The sequence below is a fragment of the Protopterus annectens genome, chromosome 14.part0, assembly GCF_019279795.1.
Source record: "Protopterus annectens isolate FY-2018-M chromosome 14.part0, PAN1.0, whole genome shotgun sequence".
NCBI lineage: Eukaryota > Metazoa > Chordata > Ceratodontiformes > Protopteridae > Protopterus > Protopterus annectens.
The window spans coordinates 985,738,505-985,759,113 of NC_056748.1; the positions used below are offsets into that span (position 1 = coordinate 985,738,505).

Consider the following 20,609-nt stretch of genomic DNA (forward strand, 5'->3'; position numbering starts at 1 on the left):
TGCACAAAATTCCAAGTAGCTGCCTCAAGAAAAGAATTAAGTGTCCAAACCTTTGAAAAATGCACCAGAAGAAGCCATAGCCCTGGTAGAATAAGCTTTAACAGAAGAAGGAAGGCTTTTCCCATGAAAAGAGTAACAAAAGGAAATGGCTTTAGAAATCCAAGAAGAAATGGTTTGCTTAGGAACAGCCAAACTTCAAGACCTAGGAGGAAAAGAAACAAAAAGATGCTCAACATTTATAAATGGCTTTATTTTTATCCAAATAATGTCTGAGTTGTCTATGCAAATCCAAGGTGTGAAAAACCTTCTCGTTAGCAGATTGTGGAGAAGGGAAAGAATTGGGCAAATGAATAGAGAGACAACTCAATAACTACCCTAGGCATAAAAGAAGAATTAGTATGAAGGGACACCCTGTCATTATGAAACACCAAAAAGAGGAACAGCCATAATGGCCTGCAGCTCAGACACCCACATGGCTAATGTAAGGGCCAAAAGAAAACAGTCTTCCAAGGACAATGCTGTAAGGAAGCTGAAGCTGCAGGCTCAAGGGGAGCCTGAGTCAATTTTTCTAGGACAAAATTAACATCCCAGGAAAGACGAATAGGCTTCTTGGGATGCCTAATATGGACGCCTTTAAGAAATTGCATGACCTCAAATCGAGAAGCTAAAGGGGGAGTCAAAGTCAGACAAGCAGAAATAGCTGACAGGTAGGCTTTAACAGAAGAGTATGCTGATTCAGCATTGCGCAAATCACACAAATAAGAGACAGAACCAAAGGAACTTCCACAGAAATTGGGTCCAGTTTATGAGAAAGACACCAGACAGTAAATATCTTCCATTTGGATAAATAAGATTTTCTCGTAGTAGATTTCCCAACCTCCTGTAGAATCCTAAGCACGTCCTCAGAAAAAAAAGGTGCCTAAAAGGGATCAAAACCCTATCTTCCACATTGTCAGTTGAAGAGTGGACAAGTGGGGATAGATGAGAGACCCCTTGCTTTGTGTGAGTAGGTCCATCCTGTGAGGTAACTTGTGAAGACTGCCCTTAGTGAAATGCAGAAGAAGAGGGGGACCAATGCTGTCTGGGTGAAAAGGGAGTCACCAACAAGATTTTGGGAGCAACCTGTTCTATTTTGAACAGGACACGTGGTACGAGAGGAACAGGAGAGAAGGCATAAAGAGAGGTCTCCTTCCAGGAAAAGGGAGTCCATAAACCTTCCAAGCCAGAGGACATGGGAAGGAAGTTGTCTGTTCAGACGGGAGGCAAAATTATCTACTTGAGGAGTACCCCACTGATGACCAATGTCCAGAAACACATCTCTGTGAAGTATCCATTCCTAGGTTTGTGTTATGGACCTCCACAGAGAGTCTGTTACAATGTTCTGATCTGAAGGAATACAAACAGTCTGAAGAGCCACCTGATAATGGACAGCTAGATCCCAAACCTGAAGTGCAAGTCCGCACAAGAGATAAGATCTCGTCCCCCCCTCTTTGCATGCTGATGGACCACATCACTGTGGCATTGACTGTGAAGATTTTGAGGGGCCCTGGTAGGAAAAGGCTTGCAGAAGCTCTCTCATCTCTTTGGTATTGATGTGGTCTTTCTTTTGACAAAGAGACCAAAGGCTCTGCACTTTCAGAGGACTGAAGGAATCCCCCGACCCCATGTCTAAAGCATCTGAAAAGACTTACGGAGTGGGGACTGGAGGTTGAAAAGGCAGCCCTAGGTTGACAGACAACTGATGAATCCACAACTGAAGTTCCATTTTGAGGCAACGGAGAAGGAGAATCAAAAAATCCTAAGAATGAGACTGTTGAAGCCAGACGGACTTTAAAAACCACAGGCACTTTTTCATTTGAAGCTTGGCCACAGGAAGCATATGAAAGGTGGAAGCCATGTATACCAGAGCTCTGAGAAACTCTCTGGCCATAACAGAGTCCAGAGGAAGAAGGGATCAAAAGAATGCAATCAGAGTTAAAAGCCTTGGGAGGAGGCGCCAGCAATGGAATAGTCTGGAGCATGCACACTGAGAAACACATGATCCTAAGAATGAGATAGGAATGATTTTTGGAAGTTCACTGTGAACCCTAGGCTTTGCATGAGATACATAGCAAAGTGAAGATGCTGAACTAAAGTGACTGGTGAGGAAGCCTGAATGAGCAGGTTGTCCAGATAAGGAAATAACTGAATTCCCCCTCAACCCACAAAAAGCACTCACAGGAGCGAGGCATTTGATGAAGACCCTTGGGGCAGTAGAGAGGCCAAAGGGCAAAGCAAAGAACTGAAACTACAAGTAAGAAACAGAAATGTAAACAATTCCTGAAAAGCGGATAAATAGGGATATGGCGATAGGCAACCTACAGATCCAGAGAAACTAGGAAAGCCTGAGGAAGAAGAAGAGGAAACAAAGTTTGAAGGGATAGCATCTGTAACATCTGAAAGGAAGGAACATTCAAACAGGTGTTGAGCTAAGAGAGATCCAGAATGGGTCTCAAGGTGCCTTCTTTCCTGGGAACCAGAACATTCTGGAGTAAAATCCTGTCCCTTTTTGAGGAGCCTTTACTTCATGAATTGCTCCTTGAGATAAAAGGTTCAGAGGAAACTCTGAAAAAAAGGGCAGCTGTTCCTGAGGAGGCTGAGGAATGCCCAGAAATGGTGGGAAAAGATTTCAAAACCATGTAATACCCTTGAAATATGATGGATAGAACCCAAGAATCCTGAGTGATCTTTAACCAAATTGGAAGGGAAAGAAAGAGGAACATGACTGAGGAGAGAGGAAGGGAGGATAGTCAGACAGAACCTGGCTTGCCTGGAAAAGGAGGTTTCTGAGTTGTAGGAATTTGAGTAGACTTAGCAGGAGGAGCCCTTCTGCCACTCTTTTTACCTTTGGGAGGAGGGTGAGACTGTCTGTGGACAAAGGCAGTTCAGTAGGGTAATTTCTCTAAAACTTGGGAACAGGCAAAACAAAAATATGTTTCAATTCCTACAAAGCCTTACCCTTTTCCTGAAGGGATTAAAAAGCTCAGCAGCAGCAGCACCACCAAGGAGATGTTTATTATCCACAGGAGCCATCCATCAACTTAGCCTTAATATCATCAGGCAAAGGCTAAAGGCAAAGCCAGGAATACCTCCTCAACACAGAACCAAAAGCAGCAGCTCTAGATGACGTATCAGCTGCATCATAACTCCATTTAATGGAATGATGAGCTATTTGAGAAGATGACCATAGTAAAGAAAGAGCTCATGTCTTCCCCTCAGAGTGAGCACAATCTGAAATAACCTGACAGGGCTGAGACACAGGAGCCAAAACATATCTGGTCATGGCTGTCTGGTAATTCACAGCTCTAACGGCCAGGGTAACAGCAGTATATACTTTCTTACCCATCCTCTCCATAGTTCTGCTGTCTTTTTCAGAGGGGAGCAGCTTTGTAGGTAAAAGCTTAGACGGCTTATCAGAAGCAAAAGAAATAACAGAAGTGTCAGCAGAGAGGCACTTGTAAAGGAATTTGCAATCCTCTGGCACCTTATAAAACCTATCAGGTTTCTTAGAAGCAGGAGGCTGGGAGTCAGGAGCCTGAGATGCTTCAGAAAAGGTTTCTATAACAAGACAGCAAGAACAGGAGGGTAAGCAGAGGACTTGGGTGACTCCATTTGAAGGAGTTTATAATACCTTTGCTGGACATCTGAGATCTGAGTATAGTCCCAGAAAGTTCCATCATACAGGAAACTGTATCCCCAAAGCAATCTCCTCAAAAGGAGAATGAGGACTAATATATTCCTCCTCTTCAGAACCACAGTCCAAGGGAGAGGGAATCTGGGAGGGGCAGATCAAGGATTCTTCATCAGAACCCACATCCTCATTACATGAAACCTGCTCCCTAGGCCTCTTAACAAGAGTAGAAGACCAAGGGGGAGCAGGAATAGAGACCCCCTGAGGGGGTTTCAAAGCCATTAGGGCGATAAACAGACCCTGTGTGAAATCTTGCCATTCACTTTGAGGATCCTTGGGAGCAGGAGAAAGATGGTTAGTTTTCGGCTTCTTTTTCAATGGGACATCAGCGCTAAAGATCTTAGGTGGCTCTGACCCCTGAGGAAACTCTATAAGTGTAGTGGGAATCCCCTCTCTAACAATGATTTACATAACACCCCTAAGCCTTTCAGAACTAATCAGCTGCAGTTCCCCATTAACATCCAAAACGGAGGTCTGCAAAGCATCCAGTTACGTGCCAGAAGCTGGATCCATGCCGGCCTCTGAAATGGTAGTGACAGAGGAATCCAACTGAAAAACCACCTGGTCCTCTGGCCTTCACCAGCCTTGAGAGAGACGTCTGGTTGAGGTAGTACAGCCAAAGAATATGACAGAGTTTTCTTGGGCTGCTTCTTTGCAAATGGCTGGCCATTGGGCTGGGAGGCTTCCTCCATGGTAACCTTTACCAACAATTTAACTCATTACATCGGACTGACACCTCCAGGTGCATCTGCAGTTAACCCCCACTGATGCCTCTGGGCATCAAATATTGCTTGTTCATATCTGCATCAACAATTCCAAAATCAGGCCATGTACAAGGTTTTAAAAAATATCATTTTAAATCTTACACAATGGCAAAGTCAACTACATTAATATTTGACCTCTGTCTAATGCATGTAAATAGATATTAACTGTTGTTTTTATGATCTTTATTTATTTAGATATAATTTTCAAATTTTTCTAAATATCTCAACAACCAAGTAACAAGGACTGAACTCCTTAGCCTCATATGAAAGCTCTCAGCTAGACGAATAAAATGCTGCTGCCAGTACGTGTGCAACTTGAGTGGTTGCTGAGATAATGTAAGTCGTTTACAAAACAAGACAAATGTAATAGTTAAAGTATTTACAGTGACTTATAAAATTTGGTTTAAGAACTAGAACATAAGGAATACTACCACGATAAAAATAGTTTGTGCTGAAGAGTTTGCAATTTATACTTCTTTCATAACCCTTATGATTCTAGAGATATGAACATTTGTTTGAAATCTGAGGACATAATTTGATTCTGTCAAAAAGCTTAGGCTCTGCCCATTGGAAGTTACAGTGCAAACATCCTGAGCTCCACTGAGTGAATGAGTTAAGATGTTGGTTCTCTAAAAAAATGGCTAAAGGACAGACAACTATGCAAGGTCTTTGGAACAAAAGCCTGAAAATAGGACAAGATGTATCGTCGTGAGAAGCACTCAAGAAAAACAAACACTGCTCGTGATGGTCCTTATGGGAATATGTCTCCCAAACTAGACAGTCCCCTTTATGGATGACATGAAACCAACAGCCACAAAAATAAAGGAAACTAAGAATAAAACTCCCAATGGGGCACTTATCTGAAAAATGGTTTGGTAACCAGCAGGTGAACAAGCATTCAGACTTAAGATCGAAGATGGCATTCCGACTGGTGGCAAAGAAGTTCTTAGGATAGTACATCCATACATCACCTTTATACCATATGCCAGGCACGGAGAGAACATGTGTGACATATGATGTCCCTTTTACAACCTAAGGCTTTGGTATGCTGGCCGGACATCGGGCTGTCCTAGGCAGGGAATTCCTATTGTAAAGAATTCTGCAACAGTGATACAGAAGGACATCAAAGGTGACTTATTTGCAGACTAAGTGTTGGATCTTTGTTTTGTGTTTTTATACACGAGTGTTTTACATGAGTATTTTTCTTTCTTGTATATGGATTTTTCCTCCCTAGGTCTTCATTGAAAATGAGTCAAATCCAGTTGGATAACTAATTCAACAAAACAGAACTAAAATACTTTACACTTTTTGTGCTTAAAATGAAATTTTGACAACATACAAAAGCTCCTAATAAAACTATCTTCCACTACTTTTTGAGGTCTGTTTAACACTGTCTAATGTAATTACACACAAAATGATAGCTGATTTGCATGTTTTAAACACAATTACCTGGGTCAATCTTCTGCTATGACCTTACCTTTATATTTACTCATGCGATATTCCAGCAGTATGCATGTAATATGAAGTGACTATTTATTGTAAGCACACAAATTACAACAGCATGGCCAGGAAGGGTACAAATTTCTACAAGACGATGTAGAACATTGTAAGATAATGTGCTCTTTCTTCTAATTTAATTATGTAGACAGGGGGCAGCACTTCTGTATATGACAGTTATGGATATTTTCAATCATCTGCACAATTATTAATGACAGTATGGAAATTATGCTAGTACTAAGTATGACTAATTGGTTTATCATAATGCAAATTACTGTGGGTTAATATTTGCTAGCCATCCTGTGGTGTGAACCTTGGCTCTAGATGACTATCACTGTTGAAGTGACACCCTGCCCCATGTGTAAACATGGGAAAAGGGGGTTATGGAGAGATGAATGAATATTTGATGTAAACAGCCTTAATCAATAATACATATTTTTTAATTAAAGTTCATACCAACCTTCCCACTATACAGGATCAGTCTCTCACAAGCTCTGCTTAGGCACTCTGGATAGCATCAATGAGACTGCAATGAGTTTGGGACATACAGCTTCTCTGGTTTAAAAGATGCATCTGAATCAGAATGGCTCTTGTCAGCAACTCATAGGTTCATAGGTAGGTAATAGGCTATCGGCCCAAGGGCCTAAGTAAGCCTAGCCAACAAGGTTCCCTGGCTTACGCCACCCAAGAAAGTACATTTGCTGTGCTCCTGTCGAGCAGAGCCACAGAAGTGATCCTTGGGGGTGTATTTCCTATTTCCCATCCACTCATCAAGATTTTTCTTGAAGACTGCTAATGAGGAACTTTGCCTGACATAGATGGGTAGCTTGTTCCAGAGTATAGGAAGTCTCTGGGACAGGAATCTATCCCTCCAGCATGTCCTGTTTATTGTAGTGACAAGGTTTAGGTCCCTAGAGTATGTAGCTTGGAGGGATTGGGATTTCTTTAGTGTAGCATGTCCAACAGCTCTGGGTTTAACATAGCTTTATATGTTAGGCAGAGATCTCCTTGAAGTAGGCGATATGCTACAGAGTAAAGCTGGAGTTTTTTGAGACGGTCAGTGTAGGGCATCTGTTTGATGCCAGTAATCCTCTTTGTGAGGTACTTCTGTGGCCTTTCAAGCTGCTGCAGATGTCTTGTGAGGTACATTTCAAAAGAGGCGTTGTACTCTATAATTGGTCTAAATGAGTGTCGAGTGGAGGGGAACAATGACCTCTTTTTTTTCTGGATGAGAACCCTTTGGAGATGTGATGAGGTGTGCCACATAGAAGGATTTCCTAACTATTGTGGCGATGTGATTATCAAAGGAAAGACTACTGTCCACCTGGGTTCCAAAGTCTCTTATAACACATTCGGCATTAAGTAGACTGCCATTTATGCAGTAGTTTATGGGTACAGAGTTTTTACCAAAGGGGATAACAATGCACTTTTTGGCATTGAGCTTGAGGCCATGCCTCTGACACCAGGCATCTGTCTCAGTCAGGCCCTTCTGCAGGATGTCAGCATCATTTGGGGACTCGACTATGGCTCCTAGTTTGCAGTCATCTGCGAACTTCATTAGCCTGTACTTCAAAGAAGTAGATACCAAAAAGGAGAGGTCCCAGGACTGAACCCTGTGGTACTCCACTTGTCACTGGTTTGAAGTCAGATTCGGAGTCTACAACTTTTACAGTGTGGATTTTGTCAGTGAGCAAGTTGACAACCCATTTTGTGATGTAGGGATTTATACCTAGTTTTGTGAGTTTAGCTATAATTCCAGAATGGGGGATGGTGTTGAAAGCCTTGAAGAGGTCAAGATAGGCTGTGTTAACCACCTTACCCTCATCTATGGCTTTGGTGACTGCCTCAAAGAAATCGATCAGGGTCAGAAGGCATGATCTGCCTTTCACAAACCCGAACTGGGTGGGGTCCAGAGTTTGGAGGTTACCAATGTCTTTGTTTATGAGTTCCATGATGATACGTTGCATGGCCTTGCAGACCAGGCTCGTCAGGCTAATAGGGCGATAGTTCCCAGGATCAGTGGTGGCTCCCCCTTTGTGGAGTGGGATAACTGTTGCTGTGTGTGCCAGTCAGTGGGCACAAAGCCTGACGTGAGACTATGATTGAACATGGTGCTTAGGTGGGGAGTCAGTTCGTTCTGAAGTTCATGTAAAGCACAGCCTGGATGTTGTGTTTTTGGTTTTTGAGAGTGCAGCTTTTACCTGTATAGATGTGATTACAGGGACTCTGCATTCTTCCTGCATAGATATGGGCCCTTTAGGGGCTGAGAGGGGGGCAAAGTTAGCACTGAACCTATCTGCCAGGATGTTGGCAATATCAGTTGGTTCTGTAATTTTCGTGCCATTGTGCTGTAACTCAGAGCAGACCTGAGTGTTGCCATTGAGATTCCTGACATAGCTCTAGAATGCTTTGTGGTTGCCCTTAGAATTAGTGGCGATTTTGTTTTCATAGCTAGCTTTGGAGGATCTTATAAGGGATCTCAGCTTCTTACTGAGGCTGACCAGGGAGCTCCTCCACTCATGGGATTTTACTCTCTTTTGCAAGAGTTTCTTCCTTCTCTTTTAGAGTTTGTTTATGGCAGGGAACCACCAGATTGGCTTCCTTTTTTTGAAGGATAGCGTCTTGGTTCTGTTTGGGAAAGCACGATCCATGCACTCATGTAAGTGTTATAGAGTGCATTTATGTAGGATTCAGCAGTCGTAACTGTATTGTCTATCTGCATGGGTGTCATGAAGTTCACCACTTCTGTCTTAAGAAGCATGAAGTTGACTCTGGAGAAATTTTTTACTGTGGTTTCCTTAATGGTGGGTGGGGGCAGGATGCGGATATCTAAGGTGATTAGCTTATGGTCAGATCTGACAAACGAGGAGTTGACTTCTGGTGTGGAACACCGGTCACTCATGTTGGTAATGACTAGGTCTAGGATACTGTTGCCCTTGGTGGGGGTATAGATAAGTTGATCCAGGCCACTGGAATTTATAAATTCCAAAAAGCGTTGAGCGAAGGAGTTTGTACAAGAGTAGTTTTCCCAATTAATAGTGGGGTAGCTGAAATCGCCCATTATTAAGGTGTTTGGTTGAACCCTAATATTTTGCAGTATATCAAGAAAAGAGGAGTGGGAATCCTGGAGCATGCTGGGGGATCTGTAGCAAGCTACAATTTGGATTGCAGTTTTGCCCAGAGTTAGTTGCACTTGGATAACCTCAGATGCAGTATGCTGCGCAACTAGCCTGGAGGTGTGAATATCCTTAAAGAATATGGACACACCTCCTCCTTTGGTGTTCTGGTCCAGGTTAGATGGCCAAAAAGTGTGGTATGAGTTACAGCCTGGTAATGTAGGGGTGCTCTGTACAGCCTTGAACCAGGTCTCAGTCACTGCACAGATATCGATGTTCTCCATTTTAATGAGTGCCTTGAGTGAGTGCATTTTGAGATTTAGACTTCTAGCATTGAGTAGCATTACCCTCAGTTTTTGCTTGCCTGTTCCTGTTATGGTGGTGAATTTGTCATTTGAACCTTGCCTAAAAAAGGCAATATAGGGGCGGCAAGAGCCTTAGCCAGTATCCAGAATCCCAGGGGTAACAGGTGCAGGCCATCTCTGGAAAAGCATTGTGGTCTGTTGACCATGTCATCCCAGACAGACAGATACTGTATCCCCTTAGAATGACACCAGAAGCATAGCCAATTGTTGAAGTCAATCATTTTGTCCTTGTATTGTGGTATCATTCTGGGTGATGGCAGGATGCTACTCAGGGCTAGGGTCATATCTGCCTGGGCTAGAAGATCAGAGAGCTCTTCCATGTCTCTTTTCATGTAGTCCAGGGAGGTACATCTCAGGTTGTTCAAACCAACATGGACAATGACAGAGTCATATTTGTACTTGTTGTGGAGGGACCTGAGTGCGTGGGTTATGTGGCGGATCCTGGCACCAGACAGGCAGCTGACAGTAACCTTCTCCTTGTTTAGCCTGGTGAGTGAGACATCAGTGTGCCTGACTATAGAGTCACCTATGACTAGTGTGTTGGGTATGTTGGTTTGCCTTATGGGCTGTGGTTTATTGGCACACTGAGTCTGTGGGCTATGTGTCATTTGGATTGTGTTGGGGCAGTGGAGATTGCTTGCGTTTCTGCTTTGGAGGTCTCTGTTGCTTGAGCAGATTATTATTGACAGTCTCTGTGAATGATTTTGTGTTTCTATGTATGGATTTTGGTGGTGTAGGTTTAGTGGGCCTATGTGATATGTGTAGTGTAGTGTAGTGCAAGTGTTTACCTTCTCCTCTTGACTGTCAAGTTCAGTCTTGGTTGGAGAGAGCTTTACCTCCAGTTTGGCTGGATAAGTGCATCTCTCACAGGTTGTGGTGTTGGGTGGTTGGAGGAAAGGGTTGTCTGTGTACATGAGGCAATTACTACATTGCCTCAAGATGCCCAGATTCATCAGATAGACAGGAGAAAACACTGGAACCTGACCCTTGGACATGCCTGAATAAAAAACTACTTTCCTCTAGACAAGTGAGGAAAGTGAGTATAAGAGCTGTTTTTCTCTAAGCAAGTGAGGAAAGTAGGTACAAAAACTGTTTTCCTCTAGGTAAAGAGGAAGGTTGAGTGCTGTAGTAATTTTTAGCTTATTTAGCGCTAATAACAAGTTCTGAACAAGTGCTGAGCACGAGTAAGCAAATTCAAGTGCTAAAACTAAGAATCTGTACCTGGATCTTGTGGTAGATAGGCTACCTACTGCTTACCACTCCCACTGACAAGCTAGAAGGCTTCCCTCCAACACAGAAAGGCTTGGGGGGCTCAGAAGCTTACAAAACAGTCCTGGATACAGCAAATCTGTATCTGGACTAGACTAGTTACAGGAAAGGTGGGAAACAAGCGCAAACGTGGGCTTTTAAACCAGAAAGTTGAATGAGATGGAAAAACTGCCAAACGGACAATAAACTACAATTTCTGGGCCAGAAACCACTCGTGGTAGATAGGCTACCTAGTGCTTACCACTCCCACTGATAAGCTACAGGCTTCCCTCCAACACAGAAAGGCTTGGGAGACTCAGAAGCTTATAAACAGTCCTGGATACAGCAAATCTGTATCTGGACTAGACTAGTTACAGGAAAGGTGAGAAACAAGCGAAAACGCAGGCTTTTAAACCAGAAAGTTGAAAGAGATTAAAAAACTGCCCAAACGGTCAATAAAGTACAATTTCTGGGCCAGAAGGCTCCAATCATCCTTTCATCAGCTACAGGACGAGTCTGGTTATCCATCCCGTGACACGTCACTAATAATACATTAATTTTTGGGACTGTCTGGTTAGCCATTCATCTTCCATCCATCTATGTATGTTATATATGCATGCATACACTGGATGTTGAAAAGTAGCATAGGTATTATAGCCAAGAATTATATGCCGAGTCCAGATTATGGTGGAGACACAAGCAATAATTTTTCATTCACTGATCCTACTAAAACAGTTTCGTAAAATGCTTACAAGGTTAGACTTTTGGTTACAAACACAAATATTTACCACTGCTGCCAGTAATACAAGGTTATGTGCTACATATAAGAAACAGTAATGGTACTGAGCAAAATAAATGCAGATATTTACACAGATTTGTACATATTAATTCAAATCAAGGTACACACTGTGATATCTATAATGCTCTTCAGAATTGTTTATGCTGGTTTGGGTTATAACATTAGATCATGCAATTTTGATTTAAGCATTTACATTGCACTTCATTAAGGAGATGGGCTACTCTTTTTTTTTTATGAAATTCTGAGTATCCAGATTTATTTTTGCAGAGGCAGGGAGTGAGTAACAAAGCTTTGGTATCTGCATGAAGTAGCAATGATTATTGTAGTAAAGTTTTGCTAAGGGCGTTTGCATATACTTACTAGGAATGATATGTAGATAGTTTTTCTTAGTGACAGTTTTCCTCTAAAATATGGGAAGGAGGTCAACTCCTTTTTGAATGGGCAGCCAATTAGCTTATTTTTATTTTTTTTACTTTGTAGAGTGATAATCCCATTGGGAGGTTGAGAGCTATGGTAATAATTACACATATTTCTGGAGGCTGTTTAAACTGCACTCAGGTACACTTTGGAAGATGTAGCAATCAACAGCCACTGATACAATAACTGGATTTAAAGTTTCCCTTTAGCTATAGTGCTCCTAGCTGCCGCAGAAGAAGGTGGAGGATTTTTCCATAACCATAACAGCCATTTTTGAATCTCTGCTTTTGTGTATATGGATACATGATTTTAGTATGATTCCAATAAGAAGTTCATCATGAAAATTACTAGACCAGTTGTACAGAAACTGCTTTTATGCCACGTTCACCACACTTAAATCAACAATTCTCTTTTAGGTACTAGTTCAAGTGAAGATCAACAGTCTCAAAAAAAAAATGGATACATTTTTAAACTGATCCCCGCGGCATCTAGTCAAGTATATGCTGCTAATCCAGCCTACAGCAGCACATCTGTAGAGGCAGCAACAGTGTGGTTGTATGGGAAAATAATACTGACAAGGCTATATATCTTTCAGAAAGGCACTGGACATAAGACAGGGCACTTACCTGAATTTTGCATTCCACTCCCCTTGTAAACTTTTTCTTTATTGAAGTCACAGCTGCTGTGAGACTGCTGCTTCGTGGTTTAGGTGACTGTGGTGCTTGTAAAAGAGCTGCTGCACCCCGGTTTGACAGATTCTTCTTTTCAGTTGCTAGGATAAAGAAAAATGCATTACTGACCAAATAGCACAACAATTGACAAAGTTAATTTCACCCGAATCCTTCGATTAAGGATACTGAATACTCTCTACCAACTTTCATACACTACCTAAAAACAAAACAAACCAAAAAAAAATAGAGGAACTTTATACAAATAGTGTCTTTTTTTCTTTTTGTGTATGTGTGTGTGTGTGTCTTTATTTTCTGGCTTTGTTTTTAGTTTTCGCAGCACAGTAATTTGGAATAGGAAACATTTTCTGTTTATTTTTTGAACTTACATACATTAACTAGACTATATGCAAGATGAGTAGGGTCTGAATTAACTTTTATTCAATTCTGTTCCATTTATGGGCACCAATTAGAAAGGGTGGCGCTACTTCTGCATCACTTACTGCAGTAGCTACAATACTAAGATATTTTACAGTTTTATACAACAAGCTCTGCTGTACCTCTGCATACTAGTACTTTACAACATCAAGGTCAGTAACAGTCACCACCTCCTGTAGTTATTACCAAGCATAAAGGATGTAAAACCACAGAATATATGCAATACTCACTTCTACATTGGTTGTAAAGGTATAAAGTACTTTCAGGATTTTAGAAAAGGTGTATATCCTTGATACTGCAGTTGAACATAAAACAAAATGGTTTTCAGTATATAGCTTTAACTAGTTAATATGGATTATTTAAACTTGAAATGATTCTGAAACACTGACACATGCACTGCTGAAAGCATGGGTATGCATGATAATTAGAAAATACAATTATGATGTAGTTATCTACCACTGTAACAATAATAACTGCATATTGCTACAGTCATACATAACAGCAAAAGTTACAGTATGAATTTATACTGGGAGACACTATTTGCCTTCTTGAGAAACCTATACACAATTCAGATTATGTAGACAGTAGCTGCACAAAAAAAGATAAAGTTACATTTTCTATCTTAGATATTAGGGTTTGTTTCCCTTTATCTCAACTCATGTGCATCATGAATGATGATGTCTCTGAACAAGTCAAAAGTACTTGATTATCCTTTTTTTTAATTTCCCCAAATCCTTTTGGTTTCTAATTCCATGATGGGAATAGACCCCATTCCTAAGTCAAAGTATGATTAAAGTTCACGAAATTAGTATAATTTCAGTCTTTGATGTCAGCCAAAAGTGCTCTTCGCAGTACCCGCAATCTGCCCAGCAATGACTCCTCCTGCAATTTGTATGGGGTTACATGTATTGGTAACATATCTGAATATGATCGTAGATTCTTTTTTATAAGACCCATTGCTCCTACTACTATTGGAACTGTCTGGTTATCTTTCTTTCACATTGCTCGCATTTCTGCCTACAGATCCTGACATTTTATGACTTTGTGTCTGTCTGTATGCAAGACAAAGAGACTGCAGTCACTGGGTGTGACAATTTCAATGAGCAATGCTACTTTTGTCTTCTTTTCATGCACCACTATATCTGTTTTTTTAGCATCTATCTTTTGAACTGTTGGTAATGGGTGATCCCATGTGATGTAAACTTCATCAAGTTCTATGATGCTTTGTGGCTCATGTTTCCAATGTTTTTCAGCCACTTCAATCCCATAATGTTTCCACAATCCCCAGTGCAACAGTCTTGCCACATTATTATGCCTTTCAGTATACAGTCCTTCTGCCATTAGTATGTTACAACCAGCAACAAGGTGTGCAACTGCTTCCAGTTCAGTTTTACAAAACCCACATTTGTCTGTTTCTCCCACATGTTCAATGAACCTTGTAAACCAGTGTGTACATAACCAACTATCTTCGGTCGGCAATATTAACCTTTCATCTCTTAGTTTGAATTCACCTCTCCTTAACCATTCTTGCATTTGTTCCTGATCAACATGAGGTTCTTCCAGACGTTTACCCCTGTATAGAGGTTCTAATGCTTAATGAGTACTACCTGGTTCCAGCAAAGAAATTTTAGTGCCAAAAGCATTCCTTGAGTAGTACGTAAAATACTAGTCTCTCTCTCTCACACACACACACACACACACACACACACACACACACACACACACACACACACACACACACACCTCTCTCTCAAACACACACACTATTTAAAGACAAATGCGTTAGACTAGACAAAGACTAATAATAAAGGGTCCAAGTTTAGGACTGTAAGTTTAATCAAATAGGTAGCAGATTTGCCTTTCATGTTGGCATGATCAGTAGGATATGGGTTTTGTTCCTAAACCAGGTACTTAATTTAATTTTTCTAGCACTAACGACATAGTGCACCATACAGGGGGTACACTCCTGAGGTACCGGCCCTTAAGATAAGATGCTAAACTGAGGCATCATCTGCCTGAGTTAGAAGCAGATCAAATGGATGTAAAAAATTCATGGCACATATCAAAACAGAATAAGATTTACTTGCACACACATAAAACTAAAATAAATTTTCAATAAATATTATCTTATTAAAATATAAAAATAAAATAAAACAGCAATTAGAAAATGTTTCCAAAATAATATAAACAAAAATAAATACATTAATTTAGGATTACATTAATTTTTATTCCCAACTTAATTAACATACAACATCCTGAAAAGTAATAGCTGTAATTCTCAGAAGATATCACCTCCTATCCACTCCTTCTAACACTCAAGCACTTCACTGTTTAATGTATTCCTCTGCTGTTGCCCTGCACTTTATTATATAACACATTTGTACAATTTACATACTACGGTTCTACACCTTCATACCAAAATTAACCAAAGATATTTCACCATCAGACTTCCAAGATGGTTGCATATTGAGTAACAGCTTAATTTCAACTCTCTCAGTATGAAAACAAACTCACAACAGAAAGACAGCAAACTTGTATTTTTGGGTAAATTTCAGTAACCAGCTAGTAAGTGCACTGCCTGGATGCAAGCAAAAAACAAATGCAAAGAACATGAAAGAAAATCAATCACAAAAGGTGCGGAAAAAAACACTAACTAGGAAGAATTCTGCAGCTGTTCAGCAAAAAGCAGTGCAAGCTCCAGCTTTGGTGCAAGGCATGACTTTCAGTAACCTTGAGATAAAAATATGAAAAATGTACCCAGAGCTGATTAAAATAAATGTAACACTGATGGAGTATATCAACTGAAATAGCAAAAGGTTGGAAAAATTGAATACACAGATATTCCGATGTGGTAATACAACTGCAAAAATCAGAGGTCGAAATGAAGAAATTGCTGGCTAAATATGAAAATGCTCAAGAAGTGATGTCTCACAAAATAATAAAATTACAAGACAGAGCAAATAGGGAAAACCCTGAGATTTTCTGCTGTACCAGAGAAGCGGAAAGGAAGAGACCGTATTAATGTAATGAAAGCACAAATAAGCAGGTAGACTGGTATTCCACTGCAGAGTTGTTAATTGAAAGGGCACATTGTGTGTATGCTCCAAAGCTGGCCATAAGAAAGCTACCTAGACATTTAATAGCAAAGATGCAATCCGTCCAGCAGAAGGATTTGATTCTGACAAAACTGTGGCAGAAGGACAAAGCACTAAAAGTGGTAGAGAGTTGAGTTCTTGTGGAAACTAATTACTCACTGTACATCAGGCAGAAGAAGAGTAAATTTATTCCACTAATCAGGAAATGTCAAGAAGCAGGCATAAAATTCAAAAGTGCAGTACCCAACTATCTTCAGAATATTATTTCTTGGATGGACAAAATCATTTTTGATGCAGAAAATGCTAAGGAGTAAATCAACAAACAAAAAAAAAGTCCAACAAAAAGTGATCTGTGAAACACAAGGAGATTCTATGACTTGTTCTCCTGGTAATAAAGACCACAGAGAGACTGTGCCAGTGAAACATTTTCCAATTTTTGAACGAAAAATGTTTGAGACACAAAAAACACAACCGCTGACTAGAACAGAAATTGAATAGTTGGAAATTAAACAGATTGGATTTGGAAGATGGAGATAAACAGGAATAAAACCAGCAACTCAGAAATTGACACACACAGTGGGATTACAAAGCATTAATTATATTTGTGAAACATGACAGATCAAGAAAACATGGAAATATTGGACATTTTTGACTTTGTTAAACTTGTAGAAGACTTTGTTAAACATGTACTGGACTCTAAAGCATATACCCTACTTCGTGTCATTAATATTTGGAAGAAAACTTAGGAGAGGGGAAGAGAAGAAAGTTAGCTGTAAGTAAAACAACATTTTGTTCTTAACAGTAGTACTTTTATGATGCTTGATATAATCTGAACAAAACGAAAAGAAGGCTGCAACCACCACTGGATATAAAGTCCAACGTTTTATTTCTTGCACATAAAACAGTAATATAACAAAAAACAAACTGTGATGAGTGCTTTTGGGTAAAACCCTTCTTCAGATAGTTTGCTAACAAGTCAAAACCTCTTATAGATGATGAATGTATCCAATCAGGATCAATAATTTAGCCTCCTCTTTTTTAAGGCTGGTATTAAAGGAATGACATCATTAAGGCCTGGCGGCCTATGAGCTGCAAGTTCAATTATCGATTTGGATTCCTGAAACTCAGTTTCATTAACCAGAACCCCCCCCCAATACCTTTTCGTATGCACTGAATAACCATGAATCTAAAACTATGGCCCTCATATTTTGAAACATGCTGATATGGGGCATTATGTTCTTTATTCTGAAGGATGACAAATGATTTAATATCCTATTCTTCAGAATGCAATTCGTTTTCCTTACATAAAAACACTTACATGATTGACAAGTGGCCAAATATATCGCATTCATGGTTTTGCAGTCTGCATAAAGGTCAAAATTATAAACCTTCCCTAATCGGATGCACAAACATTCTGCCTTGATTAATATATGCACATGCTTTACACGTTGTACAGGCTCTGGTTCCCATACGTCTAGATGTACCTTGTAACTCTTTGTTTTCATCATGACAAAGAAGGTCCTTGAGGTTCTTATTCCCCCTGAACCCAAATAACGGTACCTCACCTACAACTTGTCTCACCTTTTCATCAGAAAGCAAAATGTTCAAGTTTTATCTAACTATGTCACAGACACCACTGATGTTGTTGCTGTAGGTCAATATCAGTCTCATTTTATCATCCTGTATCCAAATATTAGATTCACTCGATTCCTGTGTCCTATCTTGGGTGACCCATCATCGCATCTTACCTTTCCTATGTCCCATGTTCCTATGGATGGTTCTGTCCACCCTCTCTTTATTATATCCTCTATCTATGAGATTATGTTCTAACTAAGTCACCGCTCTCTCAAACATCCAATCCTCTGTGCATAGTCTGGAAATCCTGCCCAACAATAAAATTGTCAAAGGTGTATCTAGGGTGCATACTGTCCTGCGTCAACAAAAAAGAAGTTATGTACCTACCATAACGTTCCATGTTAGTTGTCTCCTTGACTGGTTGACTACGATTATCACATTTATCTATCAACTGAGGAACAAAGAGTTGCCTGTCAAACCAAAAGGTCATTCCACAAGAGCGTTAGCCACTTCTGTCGCCTTTCAGGCTAGGTTGCCCATGGAATCTATTTGTGCAGCTGCTACGTGGGCCAACCCACATACTTTCATTTCACATTATAAAGTGGATGTGGTCTCCAGGAGCAGAGCTGGTTTTGGTTCCACGGTTCTGAAGAGTTTGTTCCGATGAGCCACCCAGGTTTTTAGGTGCTAGGGACGCTGTCCCAACCAGCAATAATGAAGGTGAGATGGGCAACTTAACATAAAGAAGTTATGTACCTACTATAACGTTCCATGTTAGTTGTCTTCTTCTCACCTTCTTTCTTGCGTCCCATCCTCCATCCCCCTATCCTAGTGGACCAAGAAGAGTTCTTTATGGTTTTTCACTGGTTGAGTCTTCTCTGGCTGTTCCTCTCTGCCTAGTAGCCTCACTGGTAGGCTTTATATATTATAGGATAGGATTCTTTCCTTTTTACATTGGCAGTTAGACTTACCAAACGAGATCTGGGTATCTAGCGCCATGCATCATAGGATAGGGGGTGGCCTAAAGCCAGTAAGCAGCTCTCGAGCTTTTGAAGATGGCCGAGTCGGAGCTGAGGATCGGCTCCGAACCCAACCAGCAAGAATGAAGGCGAGATGGACAACTTAACATCTATTCTTCCAGCAGCTCTTCTTAGAAAGGGTGGTCTTAAAACATGTCATTCTTTATAATCCTTACATCTAAAAAATCCAGCTCCCTCCTGGAATATCTCATAGTAAATCTTAAAAAAGTCGTCGGAGATTCTAAATATTGTAAAAATTTCAACAGTTCAGCTTTATCCCTCACCCACAACATAAAAATGTTGTACACAAAGCGCTTATAAAAGCACAACTTATATTTCCACTTGTGCTGATGCTCAAATATATTAAGTCACTCCCAATATGCTAATACTATGTTTGCATAAGTATTAGCACAAGGGCTGCCCATGCAAACGAAAAAGTATTGGGGGGGGACCTGGTTAATGAAACTGAGTTTCAGGAATCCAAATGGATAATTGAACTTATAGCTCATATGCTGCCAGGCTTTAATGATGTAATTCCTTTAAAACCAGTCTTAAAAAAGAGGAGGGTAAATTATTGATTCTGATTGGCTACATACATCCTATAAAAGAGGTTTTGACTTGTTAAACTATCTGATGAAGGGTTTTACCCGAAAGCGCTCATCACAGTTTGTTTTTTGTTTTATTACTGTTTTATGTGCAAGAAATAAAAAGTTGGATTTTATATCCAGTGGTTTTTGCAGCCTTCTGTTCATTTTGTTTATACTGTTTTTTGACTGTGCAACCTTTGGTGAGATCATCTTGCTTGGTTCTTGATATAATCTACATGTTATAAAAAGAAGTTATGTACTTACCATAATGTTCCATCTGTGTTGTCCATTTTCATTACTCCTCAACATATGGGTCCGGATCCAATCCTCGGCTCTGACGCGGCCGTTACTATAGCGCTTGGTCACCAAAAAGCTCTCAAGCTTCTCCCTACCCACAACGCACCAACCCCTAACATACCTCAGATTTTGTTTGCTGGTTGAAATAAAATATGAAATATTTATACACTATTCCTGACAGAAGAAGCAATGATTTGGAGCTTATCAGGAGACACAGTAGTGACTTTATAATCTCTCATTCTCGTAGAAGTCCATAATGAAAAAGGATTGGGGTTGGTGGGTAGAAAATTGAGGAAGAATGAAAATGGACAACACACATGGAATGTTATAGTAAAGTACAAAACTTCTTTATCTGACGTTATCAATTTTCATTTTGTCCCCAGTGACCTAAACTCCCAGGTGGACTCTAAGAAAGGATATTCCTGAGCACAGCTGAGACAAAGGCTGCTGTTCCCCTTGAGACCAGATCTACTTTGCAATGAGTAAATAAGGTATAAGGAATGGCCCAAGTTGCAGTGGCACATATGTTGTCCAGGGAAGCCCTAGATAGAACACTGAAGAAGTTGCCATGGACCTAGCTGAATGAGCTCTTAGAAGCTATGGTAAAGAAAACCCAATTTGTTGTAGATAAATAATATCCAATCCGTTAGCCATCTAGCTAACGTTACCTTTGTAACTGATTTTCCCAACTGAGCACCAGCAAAGGACACAAATAATTAGTTTGTCTTTCTAATTTCTTTCTTTTTTTGTGTAAGTAAATGTAATTGTCTGTGTATATCCAATAAATGTAATATATGCAGTGGATATAAAAAGTTTACACACCCATGTTAAAATGTCAGGTTTTTGTGATATAGAAAAATGAGACCACAATAAATCATTTCAAAACTTTTCCCACCTTTAATGTGACCTATAACCTGTACAATACAATTGAAAAACAAATCTGTAAGGGGGGAAAATATAAAAATAAAAAATGTTCAATAAGCTGGTTGTATAA

The 20,609-nt window shown here is 40.2% G+C and overlaps 1 protein-coding gene across 1 annotated transcript in view; it reads right to left on the reverse strand.

The window, feature by feature from the left end:
- WDFY4 (WDFY family member 4) overlaps positions 1-20,609 on the reverse strand; it is a 4,454,583-nt gene that overhangs the window by 2,231,307 nt on the left and 2,202,667 nt on the right. Inside the window, exon 36 of the mRNA XM_044055648.1 lies at positions 12,563-12,708. Coding sequence (XP_043911583.1) covers positions 12,563-12,708 — 146 coding nt within the window. The remainder of the gene's footprint in view (positions 1-12,562; positions 12,709-20,609) is intronic.